We start from the raw sequence: 21,355 nt of genomic DNA, 5'->3' as shown, positions 1-21,355 counted from the left end.
GTGATTAAAGTGCACATTCCAGGCTTCAATATAAAGGTATTTGCATATATTTTGATTTCACCATCTATAAATTACAACACATTTAATACATAGTGCCCCCCCTAAATGTTTGGGACATAGTAATAATAGGTATATTAAAGCAGTGATGTTTAGTACCACAGGGGAATGGCTAAGTGTGCTGGCTAAAGTCCCTGCTTGCTCCTCACCAGGATCTGTGCTCACCTACCAGCGACCGGAGAAGACTGGTTTTATGCCTAAGAGGTCTAACATCGACCCCAGTCTGGCAGTGAGGGTTCTTATTGAACGCAGATACAAATATCAGCAGAGTGACTGTCTGTGGAAAGAATGTCAACCTCATCGAGAGATTAGCTTACCCCAACAGCAACATTCATGTCTCTGGTGACTCTTCCTATGAAGTCAGTAGAAGGATTGGGGGAGCATGGGGGGGTCATGAGGTCACTGGAAAGGGGTGTGTGGTGCACCCAATATCTTTGAAGGAGGACGAAGGTCTAACTCTTTAGAGTCTAGGTGATCCCTGTCTTGCTGTATGGTTGCTATCCAGTAACCTGATATGACGACTGGACTCCTTCGCTACTGTGTCTTCAGAGAATCCTTGGGTACCGCTGATTTGACTTTGTTTTGAATGAACGCTTGCTCAGGAGTCCTGAATGAGGCACATTACCTGCATTGTGTGGGAATATCAGTTACAGCACTACAGCCACGTGACGCGATTCCCTGAGGGTGATCCGGCTCACAGGATCCTCATTGCTGAAGACCCAAGCGGCTGGACCAGGCCAAGGGGACGCCCCCGTAACACCTGGCCATGGCAGATAAATTGGCTCTTCTGGGGGGTGGGACTGGATCGTGTCAGCCTTGAGGGGTCTCCAACTGGGATCTCGAGGTGTTTCGCGGGTGGTGGGCGACCTGACCTGATATTGTCACACATTCTAGTGTGTGTGTGGGGGGTGGTTGGGGTGGGGGTGGGTCGTCCCATCCCATAAAGTTTCTTTGGATAAAAGCATCTGCTAAATAAGTAAAACTGCATACCCCCTGCATGCAAGGACTGCTTGAGGTCTGAGATTCAAAGTGTGCTGTAGGTAAGCAAACATCATCAGGTGCTGAGTATCTCCTCTATTGACGCTGCATCAGGCCTCTACTGCACCTTCAGCTCCTGCTTGTTTCGGGAACTTGCCCCATTAAGTTTCCTCTTTGGCATATGGAATTAAATCGGGTGACTAGCTTGGCCATTTAAGAATTTATTTGATTTAATTTTTGGACAACAATTTGGAGGTTTTTCTTTACCATACTGAGGATTCTTCTGTCATCAGCAGTGGAGATCTTCCTTTTCCTACCAGTCCGACAGCATTCCTTCTTCTTAATGATATTCCAGACAGTTAACTTTGTAATCCTAAGGTTTGACTGATGTCTATAATGGTTTTATTCTTGTTTTTCAGCCACATAACGGCTTCTTTGACTTTCATTGGCACAGCTTTTCTCCTCTTGCTTAACAATAGCAACTAAAGACTCCAAATGGTATAAGTAAGCAAAGGTATCTTATCCCTGCACTAAGGAACCACTGAAACACACCTGAGAAATTACAAACACCTGTGAAGCCAAATGTCCCAAACATTATGGTGCCCTGAAATGAGGGGGACTATGTATAAAAACTGTTGTAACTTCTACCCGGTGAATCCAAAAGTTATGCAAATAACTTTATTAAAGTCTGGAATGTGCAGTTTAATCACATGTGACTTGTTTGTTTTGAAATTTTAAAATGTGGAGCAGAGGGGTAAATTAAGGAAAATTGTGCCTTTGTCCCAAACATTATGGAGGGCACTGTACTTAAGTCATCAATCGGCCTTTGGTTAATGTTTTCTATACTTCATGGCAACAAGTCAGAGAAATAAAAGAAAATGGTAAGAATCACAATAAATTGCAGCAAGACAGTATCTTTTTTTACCTCTGGGGTTTGTGAGTGAAGCTTCTGAACCCTTTCCTCCATCTCCACAGTAACTGTGAACATAAGGAGTGCACTGTTCCCCAGTTCCTGCCACAACCTCTACATTTCTGGAGAGATCCTTGGGTTCAGTGAGGGTTTTCAGCCTGTAGACCTTTCTGCTGCTGGTATCTGACAGATACAGGGTCTCCCTTAGTGGATCCATAGCCAGATAGTACTTGTGGGCAGGGCTAGTGCTGGGAAAAAAAACAAGAAAATGTGTGGGTCAGTGTAGACATTATTTCACATTATTATTGTATCAAAATTGTATTGTATCAAAATAAAGTTTTTCTGATTCTGAAAATAGAATGCATAATGAACCTGAATGTCTTGAGGAATAATATTGAGATGTACAATGTGTACAGTATGAACCTTTCACTTGATCTATTAAGAACATTCTTATAGAACATCTAAAAGTGTGAGAATTAAGAATCACTTGAAGGAGGAATAGTTTTGATATTATTAATGATTATTGTATTTATTTATTTTGTAGTTTCTTCAGTAAACTAAAAGGTCCACATTAGACGGTAAAATTACATGCCATCCAAAGCTTATACTACGTAAATTGTTATTCTGTCAGAGAATTTCAGATAAGTAATGACCATTTAAAAATAAGCCATATCATTTTTAGGCTAATATTCAGGTTGAGTTACAGTCTGTTTCATAACCTTGAGTTAATCAGGTACCAGGTGCAGACTGTAACTGGCATGTAAAGCTGCCTCATCTGTTTCTTATTTACATTATATACACACTATTTACACTATATATATACACTATTTTAACTGCCTGCAGAAAACAGTATGTGGGTCGACTGATCACGTTACAGGTCCTAAGAGGATTAGTCTCTAATCTCCAGTGACCTTGGGCTGTCTAGCATTACAAAAAGGTGTCGACTGCAAAACTGCCTCGCAAACCTCTCTGTTCACTGATTCCAGAAAACAAACAGACTGGTATCTGAGCAAAGACAGCAGTTCACCTGGTCTTTATGTCCCTTGTTGCTTTAAAAATCAAATATCTTTGACGGGGAAAGATAACTAGAGACAGATTATTTTATTTTTTTTCATTTTAGACTTCTGTTTGCGTTGGACAACAATACCATTCTTCAAGAGCAATTTGACACAATTAGAAGGCCTGCCAAAATGCTAAAAAATGACATGCCAGCTGTCTCATTTGCCCCAGAACACCACATGTAAACCCCAGGGTCTAAAAAGGCTGTTAATTTGACATAAGGGGATTTGGAGGTCCTGGCCGCTTTCCCAGGAAGTATACAGGATAAGGTAGATATTAGAAATATATTTTACAGTTGTCATATTTAATAATATCCGACATCAATCAAAACAGTATCCTGACTCAGATGGTATGAATACCAATAATGCTGGCACGTTGGAGTAGCTGCCTATAACATCATTTATAATACAAAAGTGTTAACACAATGTAACGGCTATGCTAATGCTAATGCCTAAGGCAACACCAGAATGTGTTACTGCCAGTGACAACTCGATAACAGGTGCAGTTTAAAAATATATTCCTCTGCAGTATTTGGGGATTTGGGGTATACATCAGTATTTTGGACATACCCAAATCCTGGCGACAAACATTGCTTTCAACAAAATATATGGTATAGGAAACCCTCCCCCCCCACACACACACACACACACTATAATGTGTGACAGTATCAGGTCAGGTCAGGTTGCCATGCCCACCACCCGGCGAAACACCTCGGGATCCCAGTTGAAGACCCCTCCAGGCCAGCATGATTCAGTCCCACCCCCCAGGAAAGCCCATTCATCTGCTGCGGCCAGGTGTTACGTGGGCGTCCCCTTGGCCTGGTCCAGCCGCAATGGGTCCTCGGCAATAAGGATCCTGCGAGCCGAATCACCCTCAGGGAATCTCGCCACATGGCCGTAGTGCTGTAACTGATGGTCCCTCACAATGCAGGTAATGTGCCTCATTATGTGATGTGTAATGTGACTCCTCTAGCAACCGGTCGTTCGACACAAAGTCAAACCAGTGGTACCCAAAGATTCTGACGAAGAAACACAGTATCAGTAAAGGAGTCCAGTCTTCATCTCAGGTTACTGGATAGTGTCCATGTCTCACAGCCATACAACAAGACAGGAAGCACCAGGACTCTAAGGACCTGGACCTTCATCCTCCTACAAAGATATTGGGTGCATCACACACCCCTTTCCAGCGACCTCATGACCCCCCCATGCTCCCCCAATCCTTCTACTGACTCACCAGAGACATGAATGTGGCTGTTGAGGTAAGCAAATCTCTCAATGAGGTCAACATTCTTTCTGCAGTCACCCTGCCGATATTTGTATCTGCGCTCAATGAGAACATTCACTACTAGGATGTGGTCGATGTTAGACCTCTTAGGTGTAAAACCAGACTTCTCCAGTCGCTGGTAGGTTAGCAAGTGATCACAGGTCCTGGTGAGGATGACTCTAGCAAGGACCTTACCTAGCACTGAGAGCAGTGCTATTCCCCTGTGGTTACTAATATCCAGGCAATCACCCTTCCCTCTCCAGATAGGGACAACCAGTCCCATTTTCCAGTCAGTTGGGAGGATGCCTGTCTCCCAAATAGAAGCAAAGATTGCTTGCAAATGCCAGGAGGACAGCCTTACCACCAGGCTGGAGAAGTTCACCCCGGATACCTCAAATCCCTCGTAACCATCCTTCTCAGTTCCTGGTGCAGACCAGAGTTACCATCAAGCTGTGCACTGTGACTTCACTTGATAATATCCAGGGTGATCTGCAAAATGATGCACCTCCTTCTGGATACACCGGCACACAACATGCCAGCATACACTAACACAACCCTCAGCAACCATCAGGGTCTTTTCACATCACATTAGGATCAGCAGTTGCACCCAAGTCTGTATGTTCCTCACACAAACTGTGTGCAAACTCATCAGAAACAGCTTGATCTTGGAGTCTGGCCAGGTCCAGCCTCATTCTCCAAGTAAGTGGGAGCCTTCTGGCTGAATCTTCAGAGCAGCAATAAGAAGTCTGTGGTAAGAATTCACAAACTGGACACTTCTCTAGATTCTGAAGTTCTGTATAAGCCTCTAGCATTTGTTCACAAGGATGTGATCAATCTCCACTGCCATACCACCAGTACAGGAATACCAAGTCCAGTGATGCAGCTCAGCGTGCTGGAACCAGGATCCCTTCTGTATATATACCTCCCTAGATATGCAGCAAAGAGTCAGATTCATATCATTAGATACAAAAGGTACCACTGAACCCTTTTGGCCAGGACCATCCTGAGTTAACTGCAGTCTGACTAAGGGAGACCACATAATGGACCAATTCAGAATGGAAACATCTTGTATACAGGAACAGGATTTAGACAGGAACCACACTCTTATCCAAAAGGAATCTGTTGCACGGTGGTATAATTGTTTCCCTGGTGGGTGTTCTCAGCTGACAAGTAAGTAATGACCTTTATAGGAGGACTGACTGAGGTAGACCTTTCTAAGCTTCCACGAAGAAACTGTCCTTTGAAGTGTCTAGCCAGGTGAGCCACAGAATGCCCTACACCAAGCTCAGCCAGTTCCGTATCCTCAGATAACTGGTGAGAATGCTGCTTGGTTATATAATATTAAAAAATTACGTATAATTGTACTGCAAAAGTGCAGGGGAACCATTGCATAATGCTCTGTTGTTGATTTTAAAATATATAAATGCACATAAATATTTACTGGTGTTTAGATTTGAGAGGAAAAAAAATCATAATTATTGGTTTGCTTTAATATTTTGTTCTGTTATGTGCATGTCCAGTCAAGTTATACATCATGCTGTGGATGCCTTGATCAATGAAGAAAAATATACCTACAGTATTCATTGAATCCATCCAGGGTGGTTGTCCTCCAGGTGTCTATTACCGAAGGCAGTGAAAGCATAAGATAAATAGCTCAACGAGGCCTCTGTCTGTGGGTGGAACACTGACTTGTAGAGGAGGTGGATTTTGAGAAGCCTGCAGATCTCCTCCATCAGCCAGGAGATGAATGCCATTACCTGGCCAATGGTGATGTCTTCGGGGATGCTCATGAGGCTGAACAGTTGGAGCAGCTCCCAGGTCAAGTTCTGTGAAATGGACCTTGGGAGTGGCACAGCCTGGGGGTACCTGGTAGCATAATCCACAATAACGAGGATATATTCATGGCTTCATGTACTGGGTGGGAGGGTGGGAGGGACCCTGACCAAGGATAATGTGCTAGAAGAACACCTCAGTGATGAGAAGTTGCACCAATGGGCTGGGTGGTGGTGGATGGGGCACTGCAGGCAAAAGTTCTTGATGGTGGGACTCATCCCCAACCAATAAAAGCAGTGCCAAACGTATTCTTCAGTGCTAAAGACCCCTACAGTAGGTGCCAGACTATGGTCTGGCATCCACCTGCCTCTGGGGTACCACGGACAAGTCCCTCCATAAGGGACTGAGTATTAGAGATGCCACCATGGACCAGGAAGTAGCTGTCTGGGAGACATCTGGGCATCTTCTGCTCCAGCTAGACCACCACGACTTGTCCATTACCTCCAGCAGTGTTTCAGACTTTCATCGTTCATTCAGGAAAAGGACTCACTCATGTCTCCATCCAGAAGAGGTCGGAGTACAGTTTATTAACATTCCCCGTCAACCTCCCCAACATGAATCAGGTGCAATAGCTGCCATTGGGTGACGGGTGGTTGCCCTGTGCAGCCTTGTCACTTTGGCCATAATTCCCCAAACCAGCATTGCAGGGACACATGATGGGGCTTGAAGCTGCTGCCCTGCAGACCCCACAATGTGCAGCATAGCAGCAGAGGCAGCCCTGAACTCCCCAGCCACACGGGCGAGTGGTAGGACGCCTTCCATGGGAACCCGCAGGAGAGCAGAGGACAGTGTTCGTTTCCTAAATGTAAATTTGGATAAGTATTCGATGATGACCTTTTATTTCATGTCTGAATCGTAATGACAACGTAAATGAAAAAATGATCGACAATGAAAATTACGACAAAATTTCTGTTTGTTATGCTCTGACGTTTTGTTCTTCAAGTGCAAGCATCAATTCTCACTGTCCCCTTGCATCTTTCTCATTGGATGATTTGTTTTTCCCGCTAGGTGCATGTCTGACCCCAGATCAGCACTGACAAATCAGCGGTCAATTGCTATGTGTGAACTGTTTACAACGCGACCTGACAGAGTCGCCAATGCTTCACAGATGCCTGTCAGATATCTAGCAAGCTTAATATCTGGACCTGACGGCGACACCGAATCCTGTAGATGTGAAAGGTGCTGCAACTGGCAACGAGTGCAGCAATGAGCCCCAGCCAATGAGAGCGCAAGACACGGGCTGAGGTGAAACCCGAGGGAGGAATATAAAAAGGTGTAACAAGTTCAATTTGTTGAGTAACTGTTCTTAGTGTTCAGGAATACACACACACACACGTGCAAGGGTCATCTTGGAGAGAAATATCTTCCTGAAACTAAACCAAGATATGTAAATTGTATCTAGTAAACAGACGGAAAGACATGTTTAGTCCTAAATGCCACACTATGTCCCTTTTGTGTTGTTTCAGCAATTTTACTGTATTATGTACTTTCTGTTTTTGAAGAAGGGTTATTGTAAATTGTGAAGACGGGTTTTGCACATGGTCAAATGGGTGTTTGATAGGTGTTTAGATGCCCTAATAACAAATATATTACAGTAGAAAATGGCCATATAGTTAAATTAAATTTGGTGGGTGGCAGCAGTCCCCTTAGGGGAGTTATCTTCCCTGCTATCTACTATTGCGGGCACAGAAAACTCAAGCAACTTGCTCACGCCTTACTTTGTCCCTGACTTTCCCCCAACCCTGAGCTGCTTGTGCATAGTGGATTCCTGCTAGCTTGTTGCCTCAATGAGTGCAAGACAAAATTGCATGAAAATGCAATTGTTCCCCAAATTAACAAATTCAATTACGGGGATAATTAGGATACGTTGACTGAATACTTAAACAATCAAAATCCCATTTTGTTTATGTGCATTTTTAAAGCTCTAAATCTTAAATTAACTCTGGTCAGACCATTAATCAGTAAAAGAGGAAAAGTGCTGAATTTACCTAGGAGTCCCGATCATGCCAAAGATCAAAACACGTTTCAGGTTGCTGCAGCTTTTCTTTCCTCAGCTAAAGTCAGTGTTTATGAGTTAAATAACTTATAAATTATACTGGACATTGAGAGATTATAGTATAGTATAGTATAGTATAGTATAGTATAATGATACTTTATTAATCCCATTGGGGAAATTCTCTTTTCATTTCACCTCATCTTGCTCACATACAGACACAGACACATGTGTGGATATTTTGAAACCTCACAACCTGGATGGCTGGCCATGAGTGCCCATCACAGACATCTTCAAAATTTCCCTGAGTCAGGTGACTGTCCCCAAGTGCTTCAAGTCCACCACCATCATTGGTCCGATGTGCTAATTTTGGCTGATATTGCCAAGCCAGAATTTAAATTTTGTAAATATTAAAGGTTATTAACACCAGAGCTAAAGACATAATTAAAAAATAATGGAGATCACCACATTAGACAATCAACCATTTTCCATAGTGGAGGATGAAGGATTTCGTCAGCTCATTCACCATCCCCCAGCAGGTCCCAGACCATAAAATGGCTGAACAGGGAACAATTAATCACAGTCCTCTGAAAACAGAAGAGAAATCGCATCCTATATTGGTTCAAAACAGAATACTATTTTAATTTACAATACGGAATGATCCGGTAATATGGGATGGTTGGCAACTCTACTTATGTACTGGCAATAGGGTTTTATATGGCGCACGATGTTTTTAATTTATTAATGATTGAGTCTGACCTACACTGCCAGCAACCCCCCCTTGGAAGTAGCTTGGGGGTAATCAGTATCAGCAATATAAGAAAAATAACTAATACCTAATAACTAATTCATCTAATACCTCAAACAAGTTCCAGGTATAATTAATGGTAATTAAAAATAAACTAATTATTACTTTTAACTAAATTGTCAGAATCAAGCCTAACCTGCCATTTAATTGATACTTTATTGATCCCTGTGGGGAAATTCTCTTTACTGTATACCTCCCCCAACTTGCTCTTTGTAGGTAAGAGTAAACTGGCTGTGAAGGGCAGCCACCTGTTGCAGCACCTGTGGAGCTGGGGATTAAGGACCTTGCTCAGAGACCCACACACGTGCCAAAGCTGGGTTCAAACTGGTGACCTTGAGATCACAGGCACACAGGCTTAGCCCACTGAGCCACATGCTGCCCCCCTGAAGAAAAAAAAAATCAGGGGAGAGTGAGAACGCAGTCCCTTACTACCAGAAATTATGCAGTGGAGATTCCCACATTTGGGGAATTTGCAGGGGTCTGCACAGCCACAATAGCTGGGCCTCACCCTGGGTGAACCACCTGCGTGATCCTGGTATAGTATCTCCCCTGCCAGGTAAGCATTTCCCTACTTGGCCAGCAGATGTCACTGGTCATCCCTTTCTTAGCGCTTTAGTCTTTCCTGATTGTTTAGGACCCACACCTGAGTATTGTTAGTCCCAGCACTAGTGTGTGATTTGTCAATGAACTGCACCTGTGTCTTGTTCCTTCTAGTCCCTAGTGATTGACTAAATGTCAATGGCCCGCACCTGTTTCTTGTTTAGTCTTGTTACCAATGTATATGTGTTTGCCCTTGGTTTGTTACCTTGTTTGTTCTTGTGTTTAGCCATTTTGTTTGGTTCCTGCGTGTGTTCAATGTGCATAGTCTTGCCGTAATTGTTAGAGTTGTTCTGCTTGTGTGCCCTCACTTGTAATTCCATCCTTTGTTTCTCCTTGTGTAGCCTTCCTGCCTTTGTTTTGACCCATCCTGTTCTATTTTGTTTCATGTCTGAGTTCTCTTCCAATAAAGTTCCATGTTTGTTAGGAAGCTGCACTGTGGATCGTCTCTTCTGTCATGCCCCTGTGACATAAATAATATTGATAAACTGTAATGGAAATGATTTGACATTTGTTTTTTCAGTCAGGTACATTAAAATTTTTATTTTTGTATCTATTTCAGTTTACAGAATATTACTTTTCGTTAATGATTAATAATCCTGGATTACTCAACAGTTTTGGGTCGCCTCAGTAAAGGCCCCTGTCACTTGAGTATGTGTTGAGTATTTCTGCTTGTTTGTATGTTACTCCATCGCCCTTGTAAGTTATTCTGTGCCACAGTATACCTAAATATGGATCGCATGACAGTACAGTCCACTTTATTTTATATATACTGTGCATTTGGTGGTGTATTGCTGTAATTATTTAAAAAAATGAACATCATTTTTGTTGCATTTGCTAACTTGGGATTCATTTACCTAATATAAGCATTTAGTCGACGGTCTGATGACGCAGAGATGGTGGTGTATCCAGATGAAGCAACCCTATTTTCCCCAAAACAATGTTATCCATGTATTGTTTTTTTCTCCCTTGGGTAGTTTGAACATGTGCGATGGACTTGCAAATGTGTTATACAGCTCTGAAGAACGCTGTAAACATGTGCAATCAACAGACTCTTAAAGGCCTGAGAGCCCATCAGGGATCCCTTGGATCACCATTCTGGCTAGTCGGCTATGCAGTACAGGGAGAGTAAGCAAATAAGGCAAGTGCTCTGGGATACAAGCCTGACTGAGGAGTTCCCACACAAGCTTCTACTTCCAAACATTTTCATCACTAATGTCAGGTTGACTAACAAAAGGGATGAAATAAGGTTAAGTGTTTCTGTGTGCTCTATCATGATTTTTATAGATGTGCACAACAAACAAACTAGTCGTCCTCCATGCCGATGGAACGAAAGACCTCCTTTAAGAACATACATAGAGGTCTCGATGGAACGAAAGACCTCCTTTAAGAACATACATAGAGGTCTCGATGGAACGAAAGACCTCCTTTAAGAACATACATAGAGGTCTCGATGGAACGAAAGACCTCCTTTAAGAACATACATAGAGGTCTCTGTGTATTTGAACATACTGAGAGGTACAGAGAGAAAAATATCATGGGCATTATTCCTCTGGATCCCAGCATTAAAATGAATGCCCTTATATTTACCACAGGAGTTCGTTGTCATTATTTCAGCTGTATATATACCACCACCTGCAAATGTAAAGCAGTACTTCATAATCTGCTAGCAGTTATTAGCAAACAAAGTGCACACTCCATTTCTCATAGCTGAAGACTTCAGTTAGGCCAACCTGATCAATCACAAAAGCCATGTGATTTAATCAACATGTTAAATGTCTAATTCGAAGTGCAAATGTACTTGATTTGAGTTTATATACTGTAAATATCAAAAATAGAAATAAAGCCATACGCCGATTCCACTTGGGTCAGTCCAGTCAAATTTCTTTGTCCTAACCCTGGTTTACAGGCAATTCAACATTAAGGTCAAACCATCCATCAGGACAATAAAGATTTGGTTTGAAGGCACCTTCTCACAGTTCCATTTGTGAGAATAGGAATAATGCCACATTATGTAATAACTTAATGTAACAAATTCTGGCCACATTATGTAATAAATCAACAAAATTTAATAAACGTATAGCCTACATTATCATTTTATATTACAACATTAACCTATTATCATCATCGTCATCATCATTGTCATCATCATCATCATCATCTGTATTACGTTGTCCAAAAAAAAGCATTAGTGTGATTTTGTGATCCATTTTGGGTGACTTCTGTGTCTCTGTGACAGAACAGCAGGCAGAAGTTCAAATAAATAGCGGCATAGAAAATAACAAGTGGGTTGGAAAATTGGTTAATTGATTTAGGTTATGAGCTACTTCAATCAACAAATGATCTTTAAGTACGACATAATGAATGACTTAGCTTCACAAAGCTTTCTGGAAATGCACCCCTAATAATTTACCTAATTTATCTAATGACAATTTGTTACATTTTGTCAATATATTACATAATGCAGTGTTTTTACATCACGTTTTTACATTATGTAATAGTGTTGCATTATGTGGTGAAAATTTGTTACATTCAGTCGAATTATTACACAATGCTGCATTATTATATAATGCGTTGTTACACACAAACTGGGAATAGTATGCACGACACATCAGGCACACATAGACATCGAGGAGTACACATTACTAGTATGAGTTGGTTATGGCAAATGCTTGTTACAGTCACTCATAATCAACAGTTTGGGAACATTGTGGTTTCCCAATAAATTATACACCAGAACTGTAGAGAGAGTAGCTGATAAGACCAAGGCTGTCTGTCGGCTCTGATATACCCAACTCAGATATGTTGCTGGAAACATATTCAAAGTGCTTAATCATTTGAGACGGCATCAGTGTGTGTCTGTGTGCGTGTATGACTGCAGCAAGACAGATATCATCTCTGCAAGTTAGTCTCCCTGTGGCATCTAAAGCACTTGTGCTAGGAAATTCAGACGGGCTAAAAATATAGGTAGGGTTGGGAGGGTTACTTTAGAAATGTATTCTGGTACAATTACTATATACCTGTTAAAAATGCAGTCAGTAACCTAATCCATGAATCACATTATTTATGTGACATAATCTGACTACTTTTCATAATGTACTACGTCAATGTCAAATGTACACAAATGCAAGAGAAAAGAAATATGAATAGGGCAGCCGTGGCAAATAAAATGAAGGCACACACCATTAATTTTATCCTCTCTCTTTATACATGGCTTAAGACTACCCTTAGCATGTTTTTTTTTTAACAAAGCAGATAATATATGGAACTCTGACAGCCCTTTCGTCACCTAGACCTATATTTTACTTTATGTGTTTTAAATCACTGGCTAGGTTGTTGTTGCTACATAAGGCTAAATCAACGCAAAAAGAAAACATTGTGGCGAAAATTAGCTAACCATCTAGCTAACTGTATCTATTGTCAAATGAATACATTTTTTATGATTAAAATAAGACACAAAGGGGTGGTGGTCATGGGGACAGTTGACCTTTGAGGGGGAGGTAGTGCAGCGCAGTGTAATGATCATATTCCCGCATGCCCACGGGCAATTGTAAATAGCCCCTGTCTTATAACTGTAAATAGCCCTTGTATTGTATTTTAGTGCCAGTCAGGCGAATCACAGAAGTAAATCAATATGCAGTTATGGTCTTTAGTTCTAACAAATGTTAGTAACAAAAATTATAAAAGCAAAGAAATTGCTACAGGTCAAGAAGACAACACTGCTTCAGGCTGAGGACCAGGACCTGTGGTCAGTGATTAAATACCAAACTTATTTACTGATGTGAGGCACTTGTAATATAGTCATACTTTAGTGTTTCACCTGCTTAAATGAGATGGTATGAAGTCTAGATTTTATCGGTAAATAAGTTGGGTTTTACCCATAATGCAGCTGAATATCAGGAGGCACATAAAGCTAAATAAATGAAACAATGAATGAATATCCACATTTACATTTCTTTGCCTCCACAGCTGTGCTTTCAAAGACTTATAATGCACGTGTCGGAGTGCATTTCCCCACATACTGTATGCTACAGTGACTTCACATTTGACTTACACATTTGTACATAGAAACCAGTCTTTGGATTTACAAGCTAAGACTGGCATAAATATGGGGCTATTACTGTAGCAAAATTATTTGCAAATGTGTATGGAGACTTGTGTGATTGTCTGTATGTATGTAATCAGATTTGTATATTTTTAAAAGAATTTGTAAATGCATACTGTCTCATGGTTTATACTCTGACACTGTTCCTCACTTAAGCCCCCTAAAGCTTGCCAGCGGGACAGCGTTAAGCCCTAAGCCCTCAAAACCTGGTCGGTACAGACAAATCTTCACATGCATTTGCAGAACTGCCACAACAGAAGTGTAGCAAAAATCATGTGCAGAAAGACAGCCAATTGAGAGATCCGCCTGAGTTGTAACTGATGACTTGTCTGTATTTACAGTTCTTGGAGCAAAATACTTTTTAGCAATTAATTCCTATATACACATTAACAGATTTGTCTATGCATTCATAAATCTATGCACGCATTTACAGATTTGTCTACACACGAACAAATTTCAATACCCTTGCAAATCTCATTACACATTTAGAGATTATTTTGCATGTTTACAAATCTGATTACGAGCATGGATTCTGAATACACATTTACAAATTCTTTTACACAATTACAAATTTGATTACACACATACGGACTGATATACAGTCAAGCAACTCTCCATACACATTTGCAAATAATTTCGCTACAATAATAGCCCCATACATAAAGCCTTAGCAACGGAATATATTCCAGATATAGTAAAGATTCTGGTATTTTGAAATCTTGGACATTTTGGTCACTCAACATACAATTTTGCCAAAGGTAATTTGGCGATATTCTGTGTCACCATAATACTGCCTAAGGCTAAATAGTAATCTAGTAATAAATGTATATTTGGTCCATAAACGTAAAAATACTGTTTTCACAAATGTTAGCTAAATGTGTGACAACTGCGGTATAAGCGGGTTAATGCACTTAGCCGACCGCCCTCTGTTCCACGGCACGTGGTTCTTTGCCTCCACAACCATGTGGAAAATGTATAATTCACGGCTTGACGTGTATTAGCCCTTACATATCTGACTTTGTACCGGCCCTTTCAAGTCAAGCATCATCACACAACTGACAAAATATACATCTGTCAGTAATCTGAATCATGTTTGCTCACTTGCCATCACCCCATCACCATGAAATGCTTTGAGAGACTGCTCCTAATGCAAATCCATCATCCCAGTCTCTATGGACTCAAACCAATAAGCCTACAAGGCAAACAGATCCACAAAGAAATCCATCTCCCCTACCCTTCATATTGCCCTAACTCACCTCAAACACCAGACAACATATTTTGAACGACATGAATGCTATTCATCGACTATAGCTCAGCTTTCAACATACACCTATATTTTACTTTGTATGTATTTTAAATCACTGGCTAGGTTGTTGTTACCTGATCAGGGTCTCAAACAGCCCCTTTGCAGCTGGATTCTTGACTTTCTGGCTAACTGCTGCCTGGCAGTTAAGCTAAGGCCTCGTCTACTTTTCAGAAAATACGAGCCCGAGAAATCCACTTACAGTCACCAACAAGAATACATTCAGTCCAGACTGTCTGTCTGGTATATATCGATTAATTTTTGTGCTATTAAGCTCAGAGAATCATATTTGTTTTCTGACCAGATATTGGCTAATATTGCAGTTAATTTCAGAACAGATATTAAAGTCTCTAAAATATGGTATTAATTTTATTTGTTACATAATCTGACTTTCTAGGTTTTATTTTAAGTATTTTTAAAATAACCTACATAATACAAATGATTTAAAATGATTCTACGCAATATTTTTGAATGAGGATAAAGTAGTCTAAAGTACAGTAATAACACAGTACACAGTAAATGTGCATGATCAGAAGTGAATTTTAACTGTTAATAATGAATAATGAATACTTTAATTTTTACTTTGCTGTTGTGTAAAAAAATTAGAAAAATTACCATTTCATTGCAGGAGTCTGTTTGAGAATATTTAACCAAAATCTTAAAAGTGACAGAAATTGTGTAGCACGAATTAAATAATAATAAAAAAAAGATTACCAACATACCTGTGCCTTACATCTCGATTTCTACCAGAATGCCAGGTAAGGAAGGAAGAAAGAACAAATCATTAGTTTTACTTAAAATGATCTTCATGTACTGTAGGTCTAGAACTATGGTTGTGTGGAACTATGTGTGTGTGGAAATATGTGTGTGTATGTCTGTCAAAGTGCATCAGCTTAAGCATTTCAAAATCTCTCCTACAGCCGTGGCCAAGGGTTTTGACAATGACACAAATATACATTTTTACAAAATCTGCTGCCTCAGTTTTTATGATGGCAATTTGCATTTACTCCAGAATGTTATGAAGAGTGATCAGATAAATTGCAATTAATTGCAAAGTCCCTCTTTGCCATGAAAATGAACTTAATCCCAAAAAACCCATTTCCACTGCATTTCAGCCCTGCCACAAAAGGACCTGCTGACATCATTTCAGTGATTCTCTCGTTAACACAGGTGAGAGTGTTGATGAGGAAAAGGCTGGAGATCACACTGTCATGCTGATTGAGTTAGAATAGCAGACTGGATGCTTTACAAGGAGGGTGGTGCTTGAAATCATTGTTCTTCCTCTGTTAACCACGGTTACCTGCAAAGAAATGCATGCAGTCATCATTGCTTTGCACAGATAGTGCTTCACAGGTAAGGATATTGCTGCTAGTATGATTGCACCTAAATCAACCATTTATCAGATCATCAAGAACTTCAAGAAGAGAGGTTCAATTGTTGTGAAGAAGGCTTCAGGGCACCCAAGCAAGTGCAGCATGCACCAGGATCATCTCCTAAAGTTGGTTCAGCTGCTGGATCGGGGCACCACCAGTGCAGAGCTTGCTCAGGAATGGCAGCAGGTAGGTGAGAGTGTATCTGCACACATAGTGAGGTGAAGACCTTTGGAGGATGGCCTGGTGTCAAGATGGGCAGCAAAGAAGCCACTTCTCTCCAAGAAAAACATCAGGGACAGACTGATGATCTGCAAAAGGTACAGGGACTGGACTGCTGAGGACTGGGATAATGTCATTCTCTCTGACGAATCCCCTTTCTGATTGTTTGGGGCATCCGGAAAAAAGGTTGTCCGGAGAAGAAAAGATGAGAGCTACCATCAGTCCTGTGTCATGCCAACAGTAAAGCATCCTGAGACCATTCATGTGTGGGGCTGCTTCTCAGCCAAGGGAGTGGGCTCACTCACAATTTTGCCAAAGGACACAGCCATGAATAAAGAATGGTACCAAAATATCCCCCAAGGGCAACTTCTCCCAACCATCCAAGAACAGTTTGGGGATGAACAATGCCTTTTCCAGCATGATGAAGCACCGTGCCATAAGGCAAAAGTGATAACTAAGTGGCTCGGGGATCAAAACAGCGACATTTTGGGTCCATGGCCAGCAAACTCTCCAGACCTTAATTCCACTGAGAACTTGCGGTCAATCCTCAAGTGGTGGATGGACAAATAAAACCCCACAAATTCTGACAAATTCCAAGCATTGATTATGCAAGAATGGACTGACATCAGTCAGGATTTGGCCCAGAAGTTGATTGACAGCATGACAGGGCGAATTGCAGAGGTCTTGAAAAAGAAGGGCCAACACAGGAAATACTGACTCTTTGCATAAATGTCATGTAATTGTCAATAAAAGCCATTGACAGTTATGAAATGCTTGTAATTATACTTCAGTATACCATAGAAACATCTGACAAAAAAATCTACAAACACTAAAGCAGCAAACTTTGTTAAAACCAATACTTGTGTCATTCTCAAAACTTTTGGCCATGACTAAAGTCACCCCAAGTTAAGCTACCCCAGTATTTACAGCTACCGTCCAATACACCACTAACTCGACCAGTAGCACACTGTGTTTAGCTAATCAATACCTCATAAAGGGTTTTAACTAACTAACCAATCAACTAACTAACTAATCAATCAATTAACTAATTGAGCTGGTTGTGAAATTGAACAAATCCATGGTATTGCTGAGGCACCACTAAGGAGAGTTTTGGGAACCAAAGTAGTGTTTACCTCACCATCCAACAAGGCAAATTTTTAGAGATCAGAAGAAATGTTTGTTTAGTTTTCATTGTGTTTGCATATGTCCTAATGTTCAGATGATATATATTTACTACTCAGCCTTAAACATTTTCTTTGACTAAGACTTTTGTACCACAGTACTGTGTGTGTGTGTGTGTGTATATTTATGCGCACACATATAATAAGTAAAGGTGTATCAAATAATCACATGTATAGTAAACAGTACCTGAGTTCTAAAATGCTAAGAGCATATCCATTTGGGAGAATCCGCCTTACAAAGTTGAAGTCTCCAACATAAATGCTTCCATCAGCACCACAAGCAATGGCAACTGGGGCAAAGAGTTTGTTGTTCAATGGTGGCCCATTGCAGCTGGCACAGGAGATGGCCCGCACTTGCCCATTCCCCATAACTGTGCTGATGACCGGAGGCTGCTGAGATATGAAGATATTCTCCCCATTTCCTTTATGCAAAATACCTGTGTCATAAAAAGAGAACAAGAAAGATGCCACTATAAAGGTGGTATTTATAAGGGCAAAAAGGGAGTTCATGTGAAGGCTATTGCACAACAATGTTTACAGCACTGGTGTGTGAATTTCTAATTGTCTATATAAATTGGAACATCCACAAATAGCTTTGACAGGTCCAGAAATTGTTCTGTCATGGAGGATTCCTTTTTCCAAAAAAACATTTTAACTCAGTGGCCTGTTTATTGCACACAGCTGCTTAATAGTACAGTACAAAGAACGTGCTCCTCACCCAACAAACAATGTGGCTGCAGCTGAATACATACAGCATGCAGGCCAAATGAATCACTCACTGGTTGGCTGAACATTACAAAAGCTAAAAAACACATGATCCAAGTGGTTATGAATATGTTGTGAGTGCTGGCTCGTGATATGGTGGTTCCAGCATATCAGAAACAGTCACTCTCCCGAGATTTTCATCCACCACACTGTCAAGAGTTCACAGGGAAACACCCAGACAACAGAAGTTTTGCGAGTGAAAACACCTTGTTAACAATGGTGGTCAGAAAATGCTAACAGTGCAAAATGAACAGCTTGGGGAAAAATGTACAAAATGGGTTCTCAGAATGCACCACTAATCCACCCTTCTGAAGTTCTGAAGGTTAAAAGAAGGGCTTACCCAGTACTAGTTAGGTGTACCTAATACATTTTATTCTCAATTGCTTTGGCACATGTCTCAAATGATAACTGACATTTGAAAAACAATGAGTGTAATCCCCACACCATGACATCACTTATGCACAGCAGAACATCGTGACTCATTGTTTCCCACAAATTGCAAATGTGTTCACTGAGAGAATTATTTTCTTTTGAGATGTGAGTTAATATTATTGGTGCGCTATGGCCATTTGCTGCCTAACCATAGTGCTGTGCTGTATATAAACTCTTCTGAGATATACACATAAAGTAATAAGAAAGTCATGTATGTAATAATATTTTAATTGCCATTTGAACAAGTACAGGTACATTAGAACTATACTGTTTGCCAGCTCTGTCTTGCTCTCCATAGCTTGGGGGTCAGAGCGCAGGCTCAGTGAATGTGTGGTGCCCAGGAGCATGTGAGTATTCTGCCAGGGCTTAAACCGGCCACCTTCCCATCACAGGCAGTCATAGCCCACTGAGCCAATCACAGCCCCAGGTGTGTTTCACGAATGCGCCAAAGCAATTGAGAAAAACCATAAAGTGGCCTCTGAGTGTGTAGTTCTGCCTTTTCCTTATTTTAAGTAACGTACATCTTTCTAAACCTTTTTCTCAAATATGGTAGCTTTGTTACCACACTTGGTAAATATCATATGCATTAAGTATTAAATCTCCCATAAATCCCGAAACATTACTTTTTGTAAATCAATCTCAACACAAAAATGTTTGTTAAACCCCAACACCGCAAATTCCATTTACTCCAACCGTACACTATGGTGCTTCCTCTGCACATGCTAGCACATTGGGAGTCTTCACTAATCAAGGTCTTTACAAGAGTAATCTGTTTACTACCCTGCTGAAAAGTAAAGACCTGAATGGAGGGATATATATGGAGCCCAGCTCATGACATAACCATAATAATTATATATATTGTACCCATGTTTTAATATATTGTGGGAATGATAGCAAAAATTATATACAGTATAGTGGCCTCATTTAAATATATTGTGGGGACGATTTAGTAAAACGTGGCCACAATATATGTATTTTTCATTGCTATGTCTTGAGTGGGACTCCACAGATATACACTATTGCTGTCATATAAATCATTTATAGCCCTTGTTCACTGCTTGAACACTGCCCTGGGTCACTTTTTTCAGAAAATTTTGCTATAACAGATACATGAATCCATTAGAGTATATAAGGCCTGTAGCTAGAAATACATTTTGGGGGGATGTCCCCCTTGGTAGAATATGCCAAATTGGGGGGGGGGGTTCCCATTGGTGAATGTTGCCAGCTGGGGGACGGAAGCATTTTTAGAGGGGGGGTTCAAACTAATAATTTATGTGACTGCCTGCATGCCTGGTCGGTGGTAAACAAATTTTGGGGGGTTCAAACCCATAATTTTTGTACACGGCTAGGTGCCCGCAGTGTATGCAGCAAAAGGAAAGAGTTTGAATCCATACCGCTTTGCAAGTTGAGAGTGTGATGCTTATCCAGTGACCAGCCACCTAAGTTGGAAGGAACCATCTCAAAGCCTTGCACCAATGTCGTCCTCTTTTCCGTGACAACGAAATCAGGACACGACTCGTACTCATAGCCGACAGTCACTGAAAGAAAAACACAATCATCATTTGATTTCAGTTTAACAACTAATTCATAAACTAATTTGAGTGTTGCAGCCTTTCTTAATGTATGACAAGAAGAGGCCGCACTTTCCTTAATACGATTTTATTCAATGTCTCCATAGAGACGTTGCATATAAGCAAAGTGCAACCTCTTCATGTCATACTTGATTGATTCTTTTTTGCGTTCCAGCACTCTGATAATGGTGTTATATCACTAGGAGCGAAGCCCATTCTTTCTGTACTTTATTGAGCCTTTCTTCATGAATAATGCTTTCAGTGCCAGACAATTGTAGTTTTATACAATTGCAAACAAGCATTTTTTCATACTAAAGTCACTTTTTCAAAACTCTTCACACAGTTCCACCAATATCACCAATATGCAGCTTAGCCCAACAGTTAATCTCAGCTCCAAAATGCACCAAAACCACCAAAAAGTACCTCAGAATAAACTCATACTACCAAGCAATGGCAAAAGTTCTCATCCGATAAACATACATAACACTATGACCTAAAACATACACTAACAGGAAGTATTGCAAAATGCATTATTTTGTCTTCAAAATATAAAAATGTTCATGTAAATCAATGTTCCTCTAGCAAAGATCGCCTTTTCACTCTGTAGCGTACTGTATAAGTACAGATCCCCATACATTTTGTAACAGCTTATCAAGTACAAAGAGCCCATCCAAGAAAAGCAGGGAAACACCCAAGATGAGATGCCGCTCTATTGCAGAGCACAGGAATATACAATGGACAAATACAATGGACAAACTTGCCTAACTGCCCACTGACTCTCCATGCTGCCAAAGCACAAAAAAATAGCAGTTCGTAATTTTACACACAAGGGGCAGCACAGTGGCACAGTAGTTTGCACTGTTGCCTTACACCTCTGGGACCAGGGTTCTAGTCTTTGCCCCCTGTAT

General features: G+C 40.7%; 1 protein-coding gene and 1 non-coding gene across 2 annotated transcripts in view; both read right to left on the bottom strand.

The window, feature by feature from the left end:
- Positions 1 to 21,355, bottom strand: part of tenm1 (teneurin transmembrane protein 1) — a 132,962-nt gene that overhangs the window by 22,021 nt on the left and 89,586 nt on the right. Inside the window, exons 19-22 of the mRNA XM_023834221.2 lie at positions 20,271 to 20,414; positions 17,867 to 18,116; positions 15,629 to 15,649; positions 1,961 to 2,193 (exon numbers count right to left, since the gene is read on the bottom strand). Coding sequence (XP_023689989.2) covers positions 1,961 to 2,193; positions 15,629 to 15,649; positions 17,867 to 18,116; positions 20,271 to 20,414 — 648 coding nt within the window. The remainder of the gene's footprint in view (positions 1 to 1,960; positions 2,194 to 15,628; positions 15,650 to 17,866; positions 18,117 to 20,270; positions 20,415 to 21,355) is intronic.
- LOC111855349 (U1 spliceosomal RNA) lies at positions 9,302 to 9,465 on the bottom strand. The gene has a single exon (XR_002840874.2). It is a non-coding gene; the product is annotated as a U1 spliceosomal RNA (small nuclear RNA).

This window comes from Paramormyrops kingsleyae, chromosome 18 (genome assembly GCF_048594095.1).
Source record: "Paramormyrops kingsleyae isolate MSU_618 chromosome 18, PKINGS_0.4, whole genome shotgun sequence".
NCBI lineage: Eukaryota > Metazoa > Chordata > Actinopteri > Osteoglossiformes > Mormyridae > Paramormyrops > Paramormyrops kingsleyae.
The sequence above is the reverse complement of the archived record's forward strand: the minus strand, read 5'-3'. Positions and strand labels throughout refer to the sequence as shown.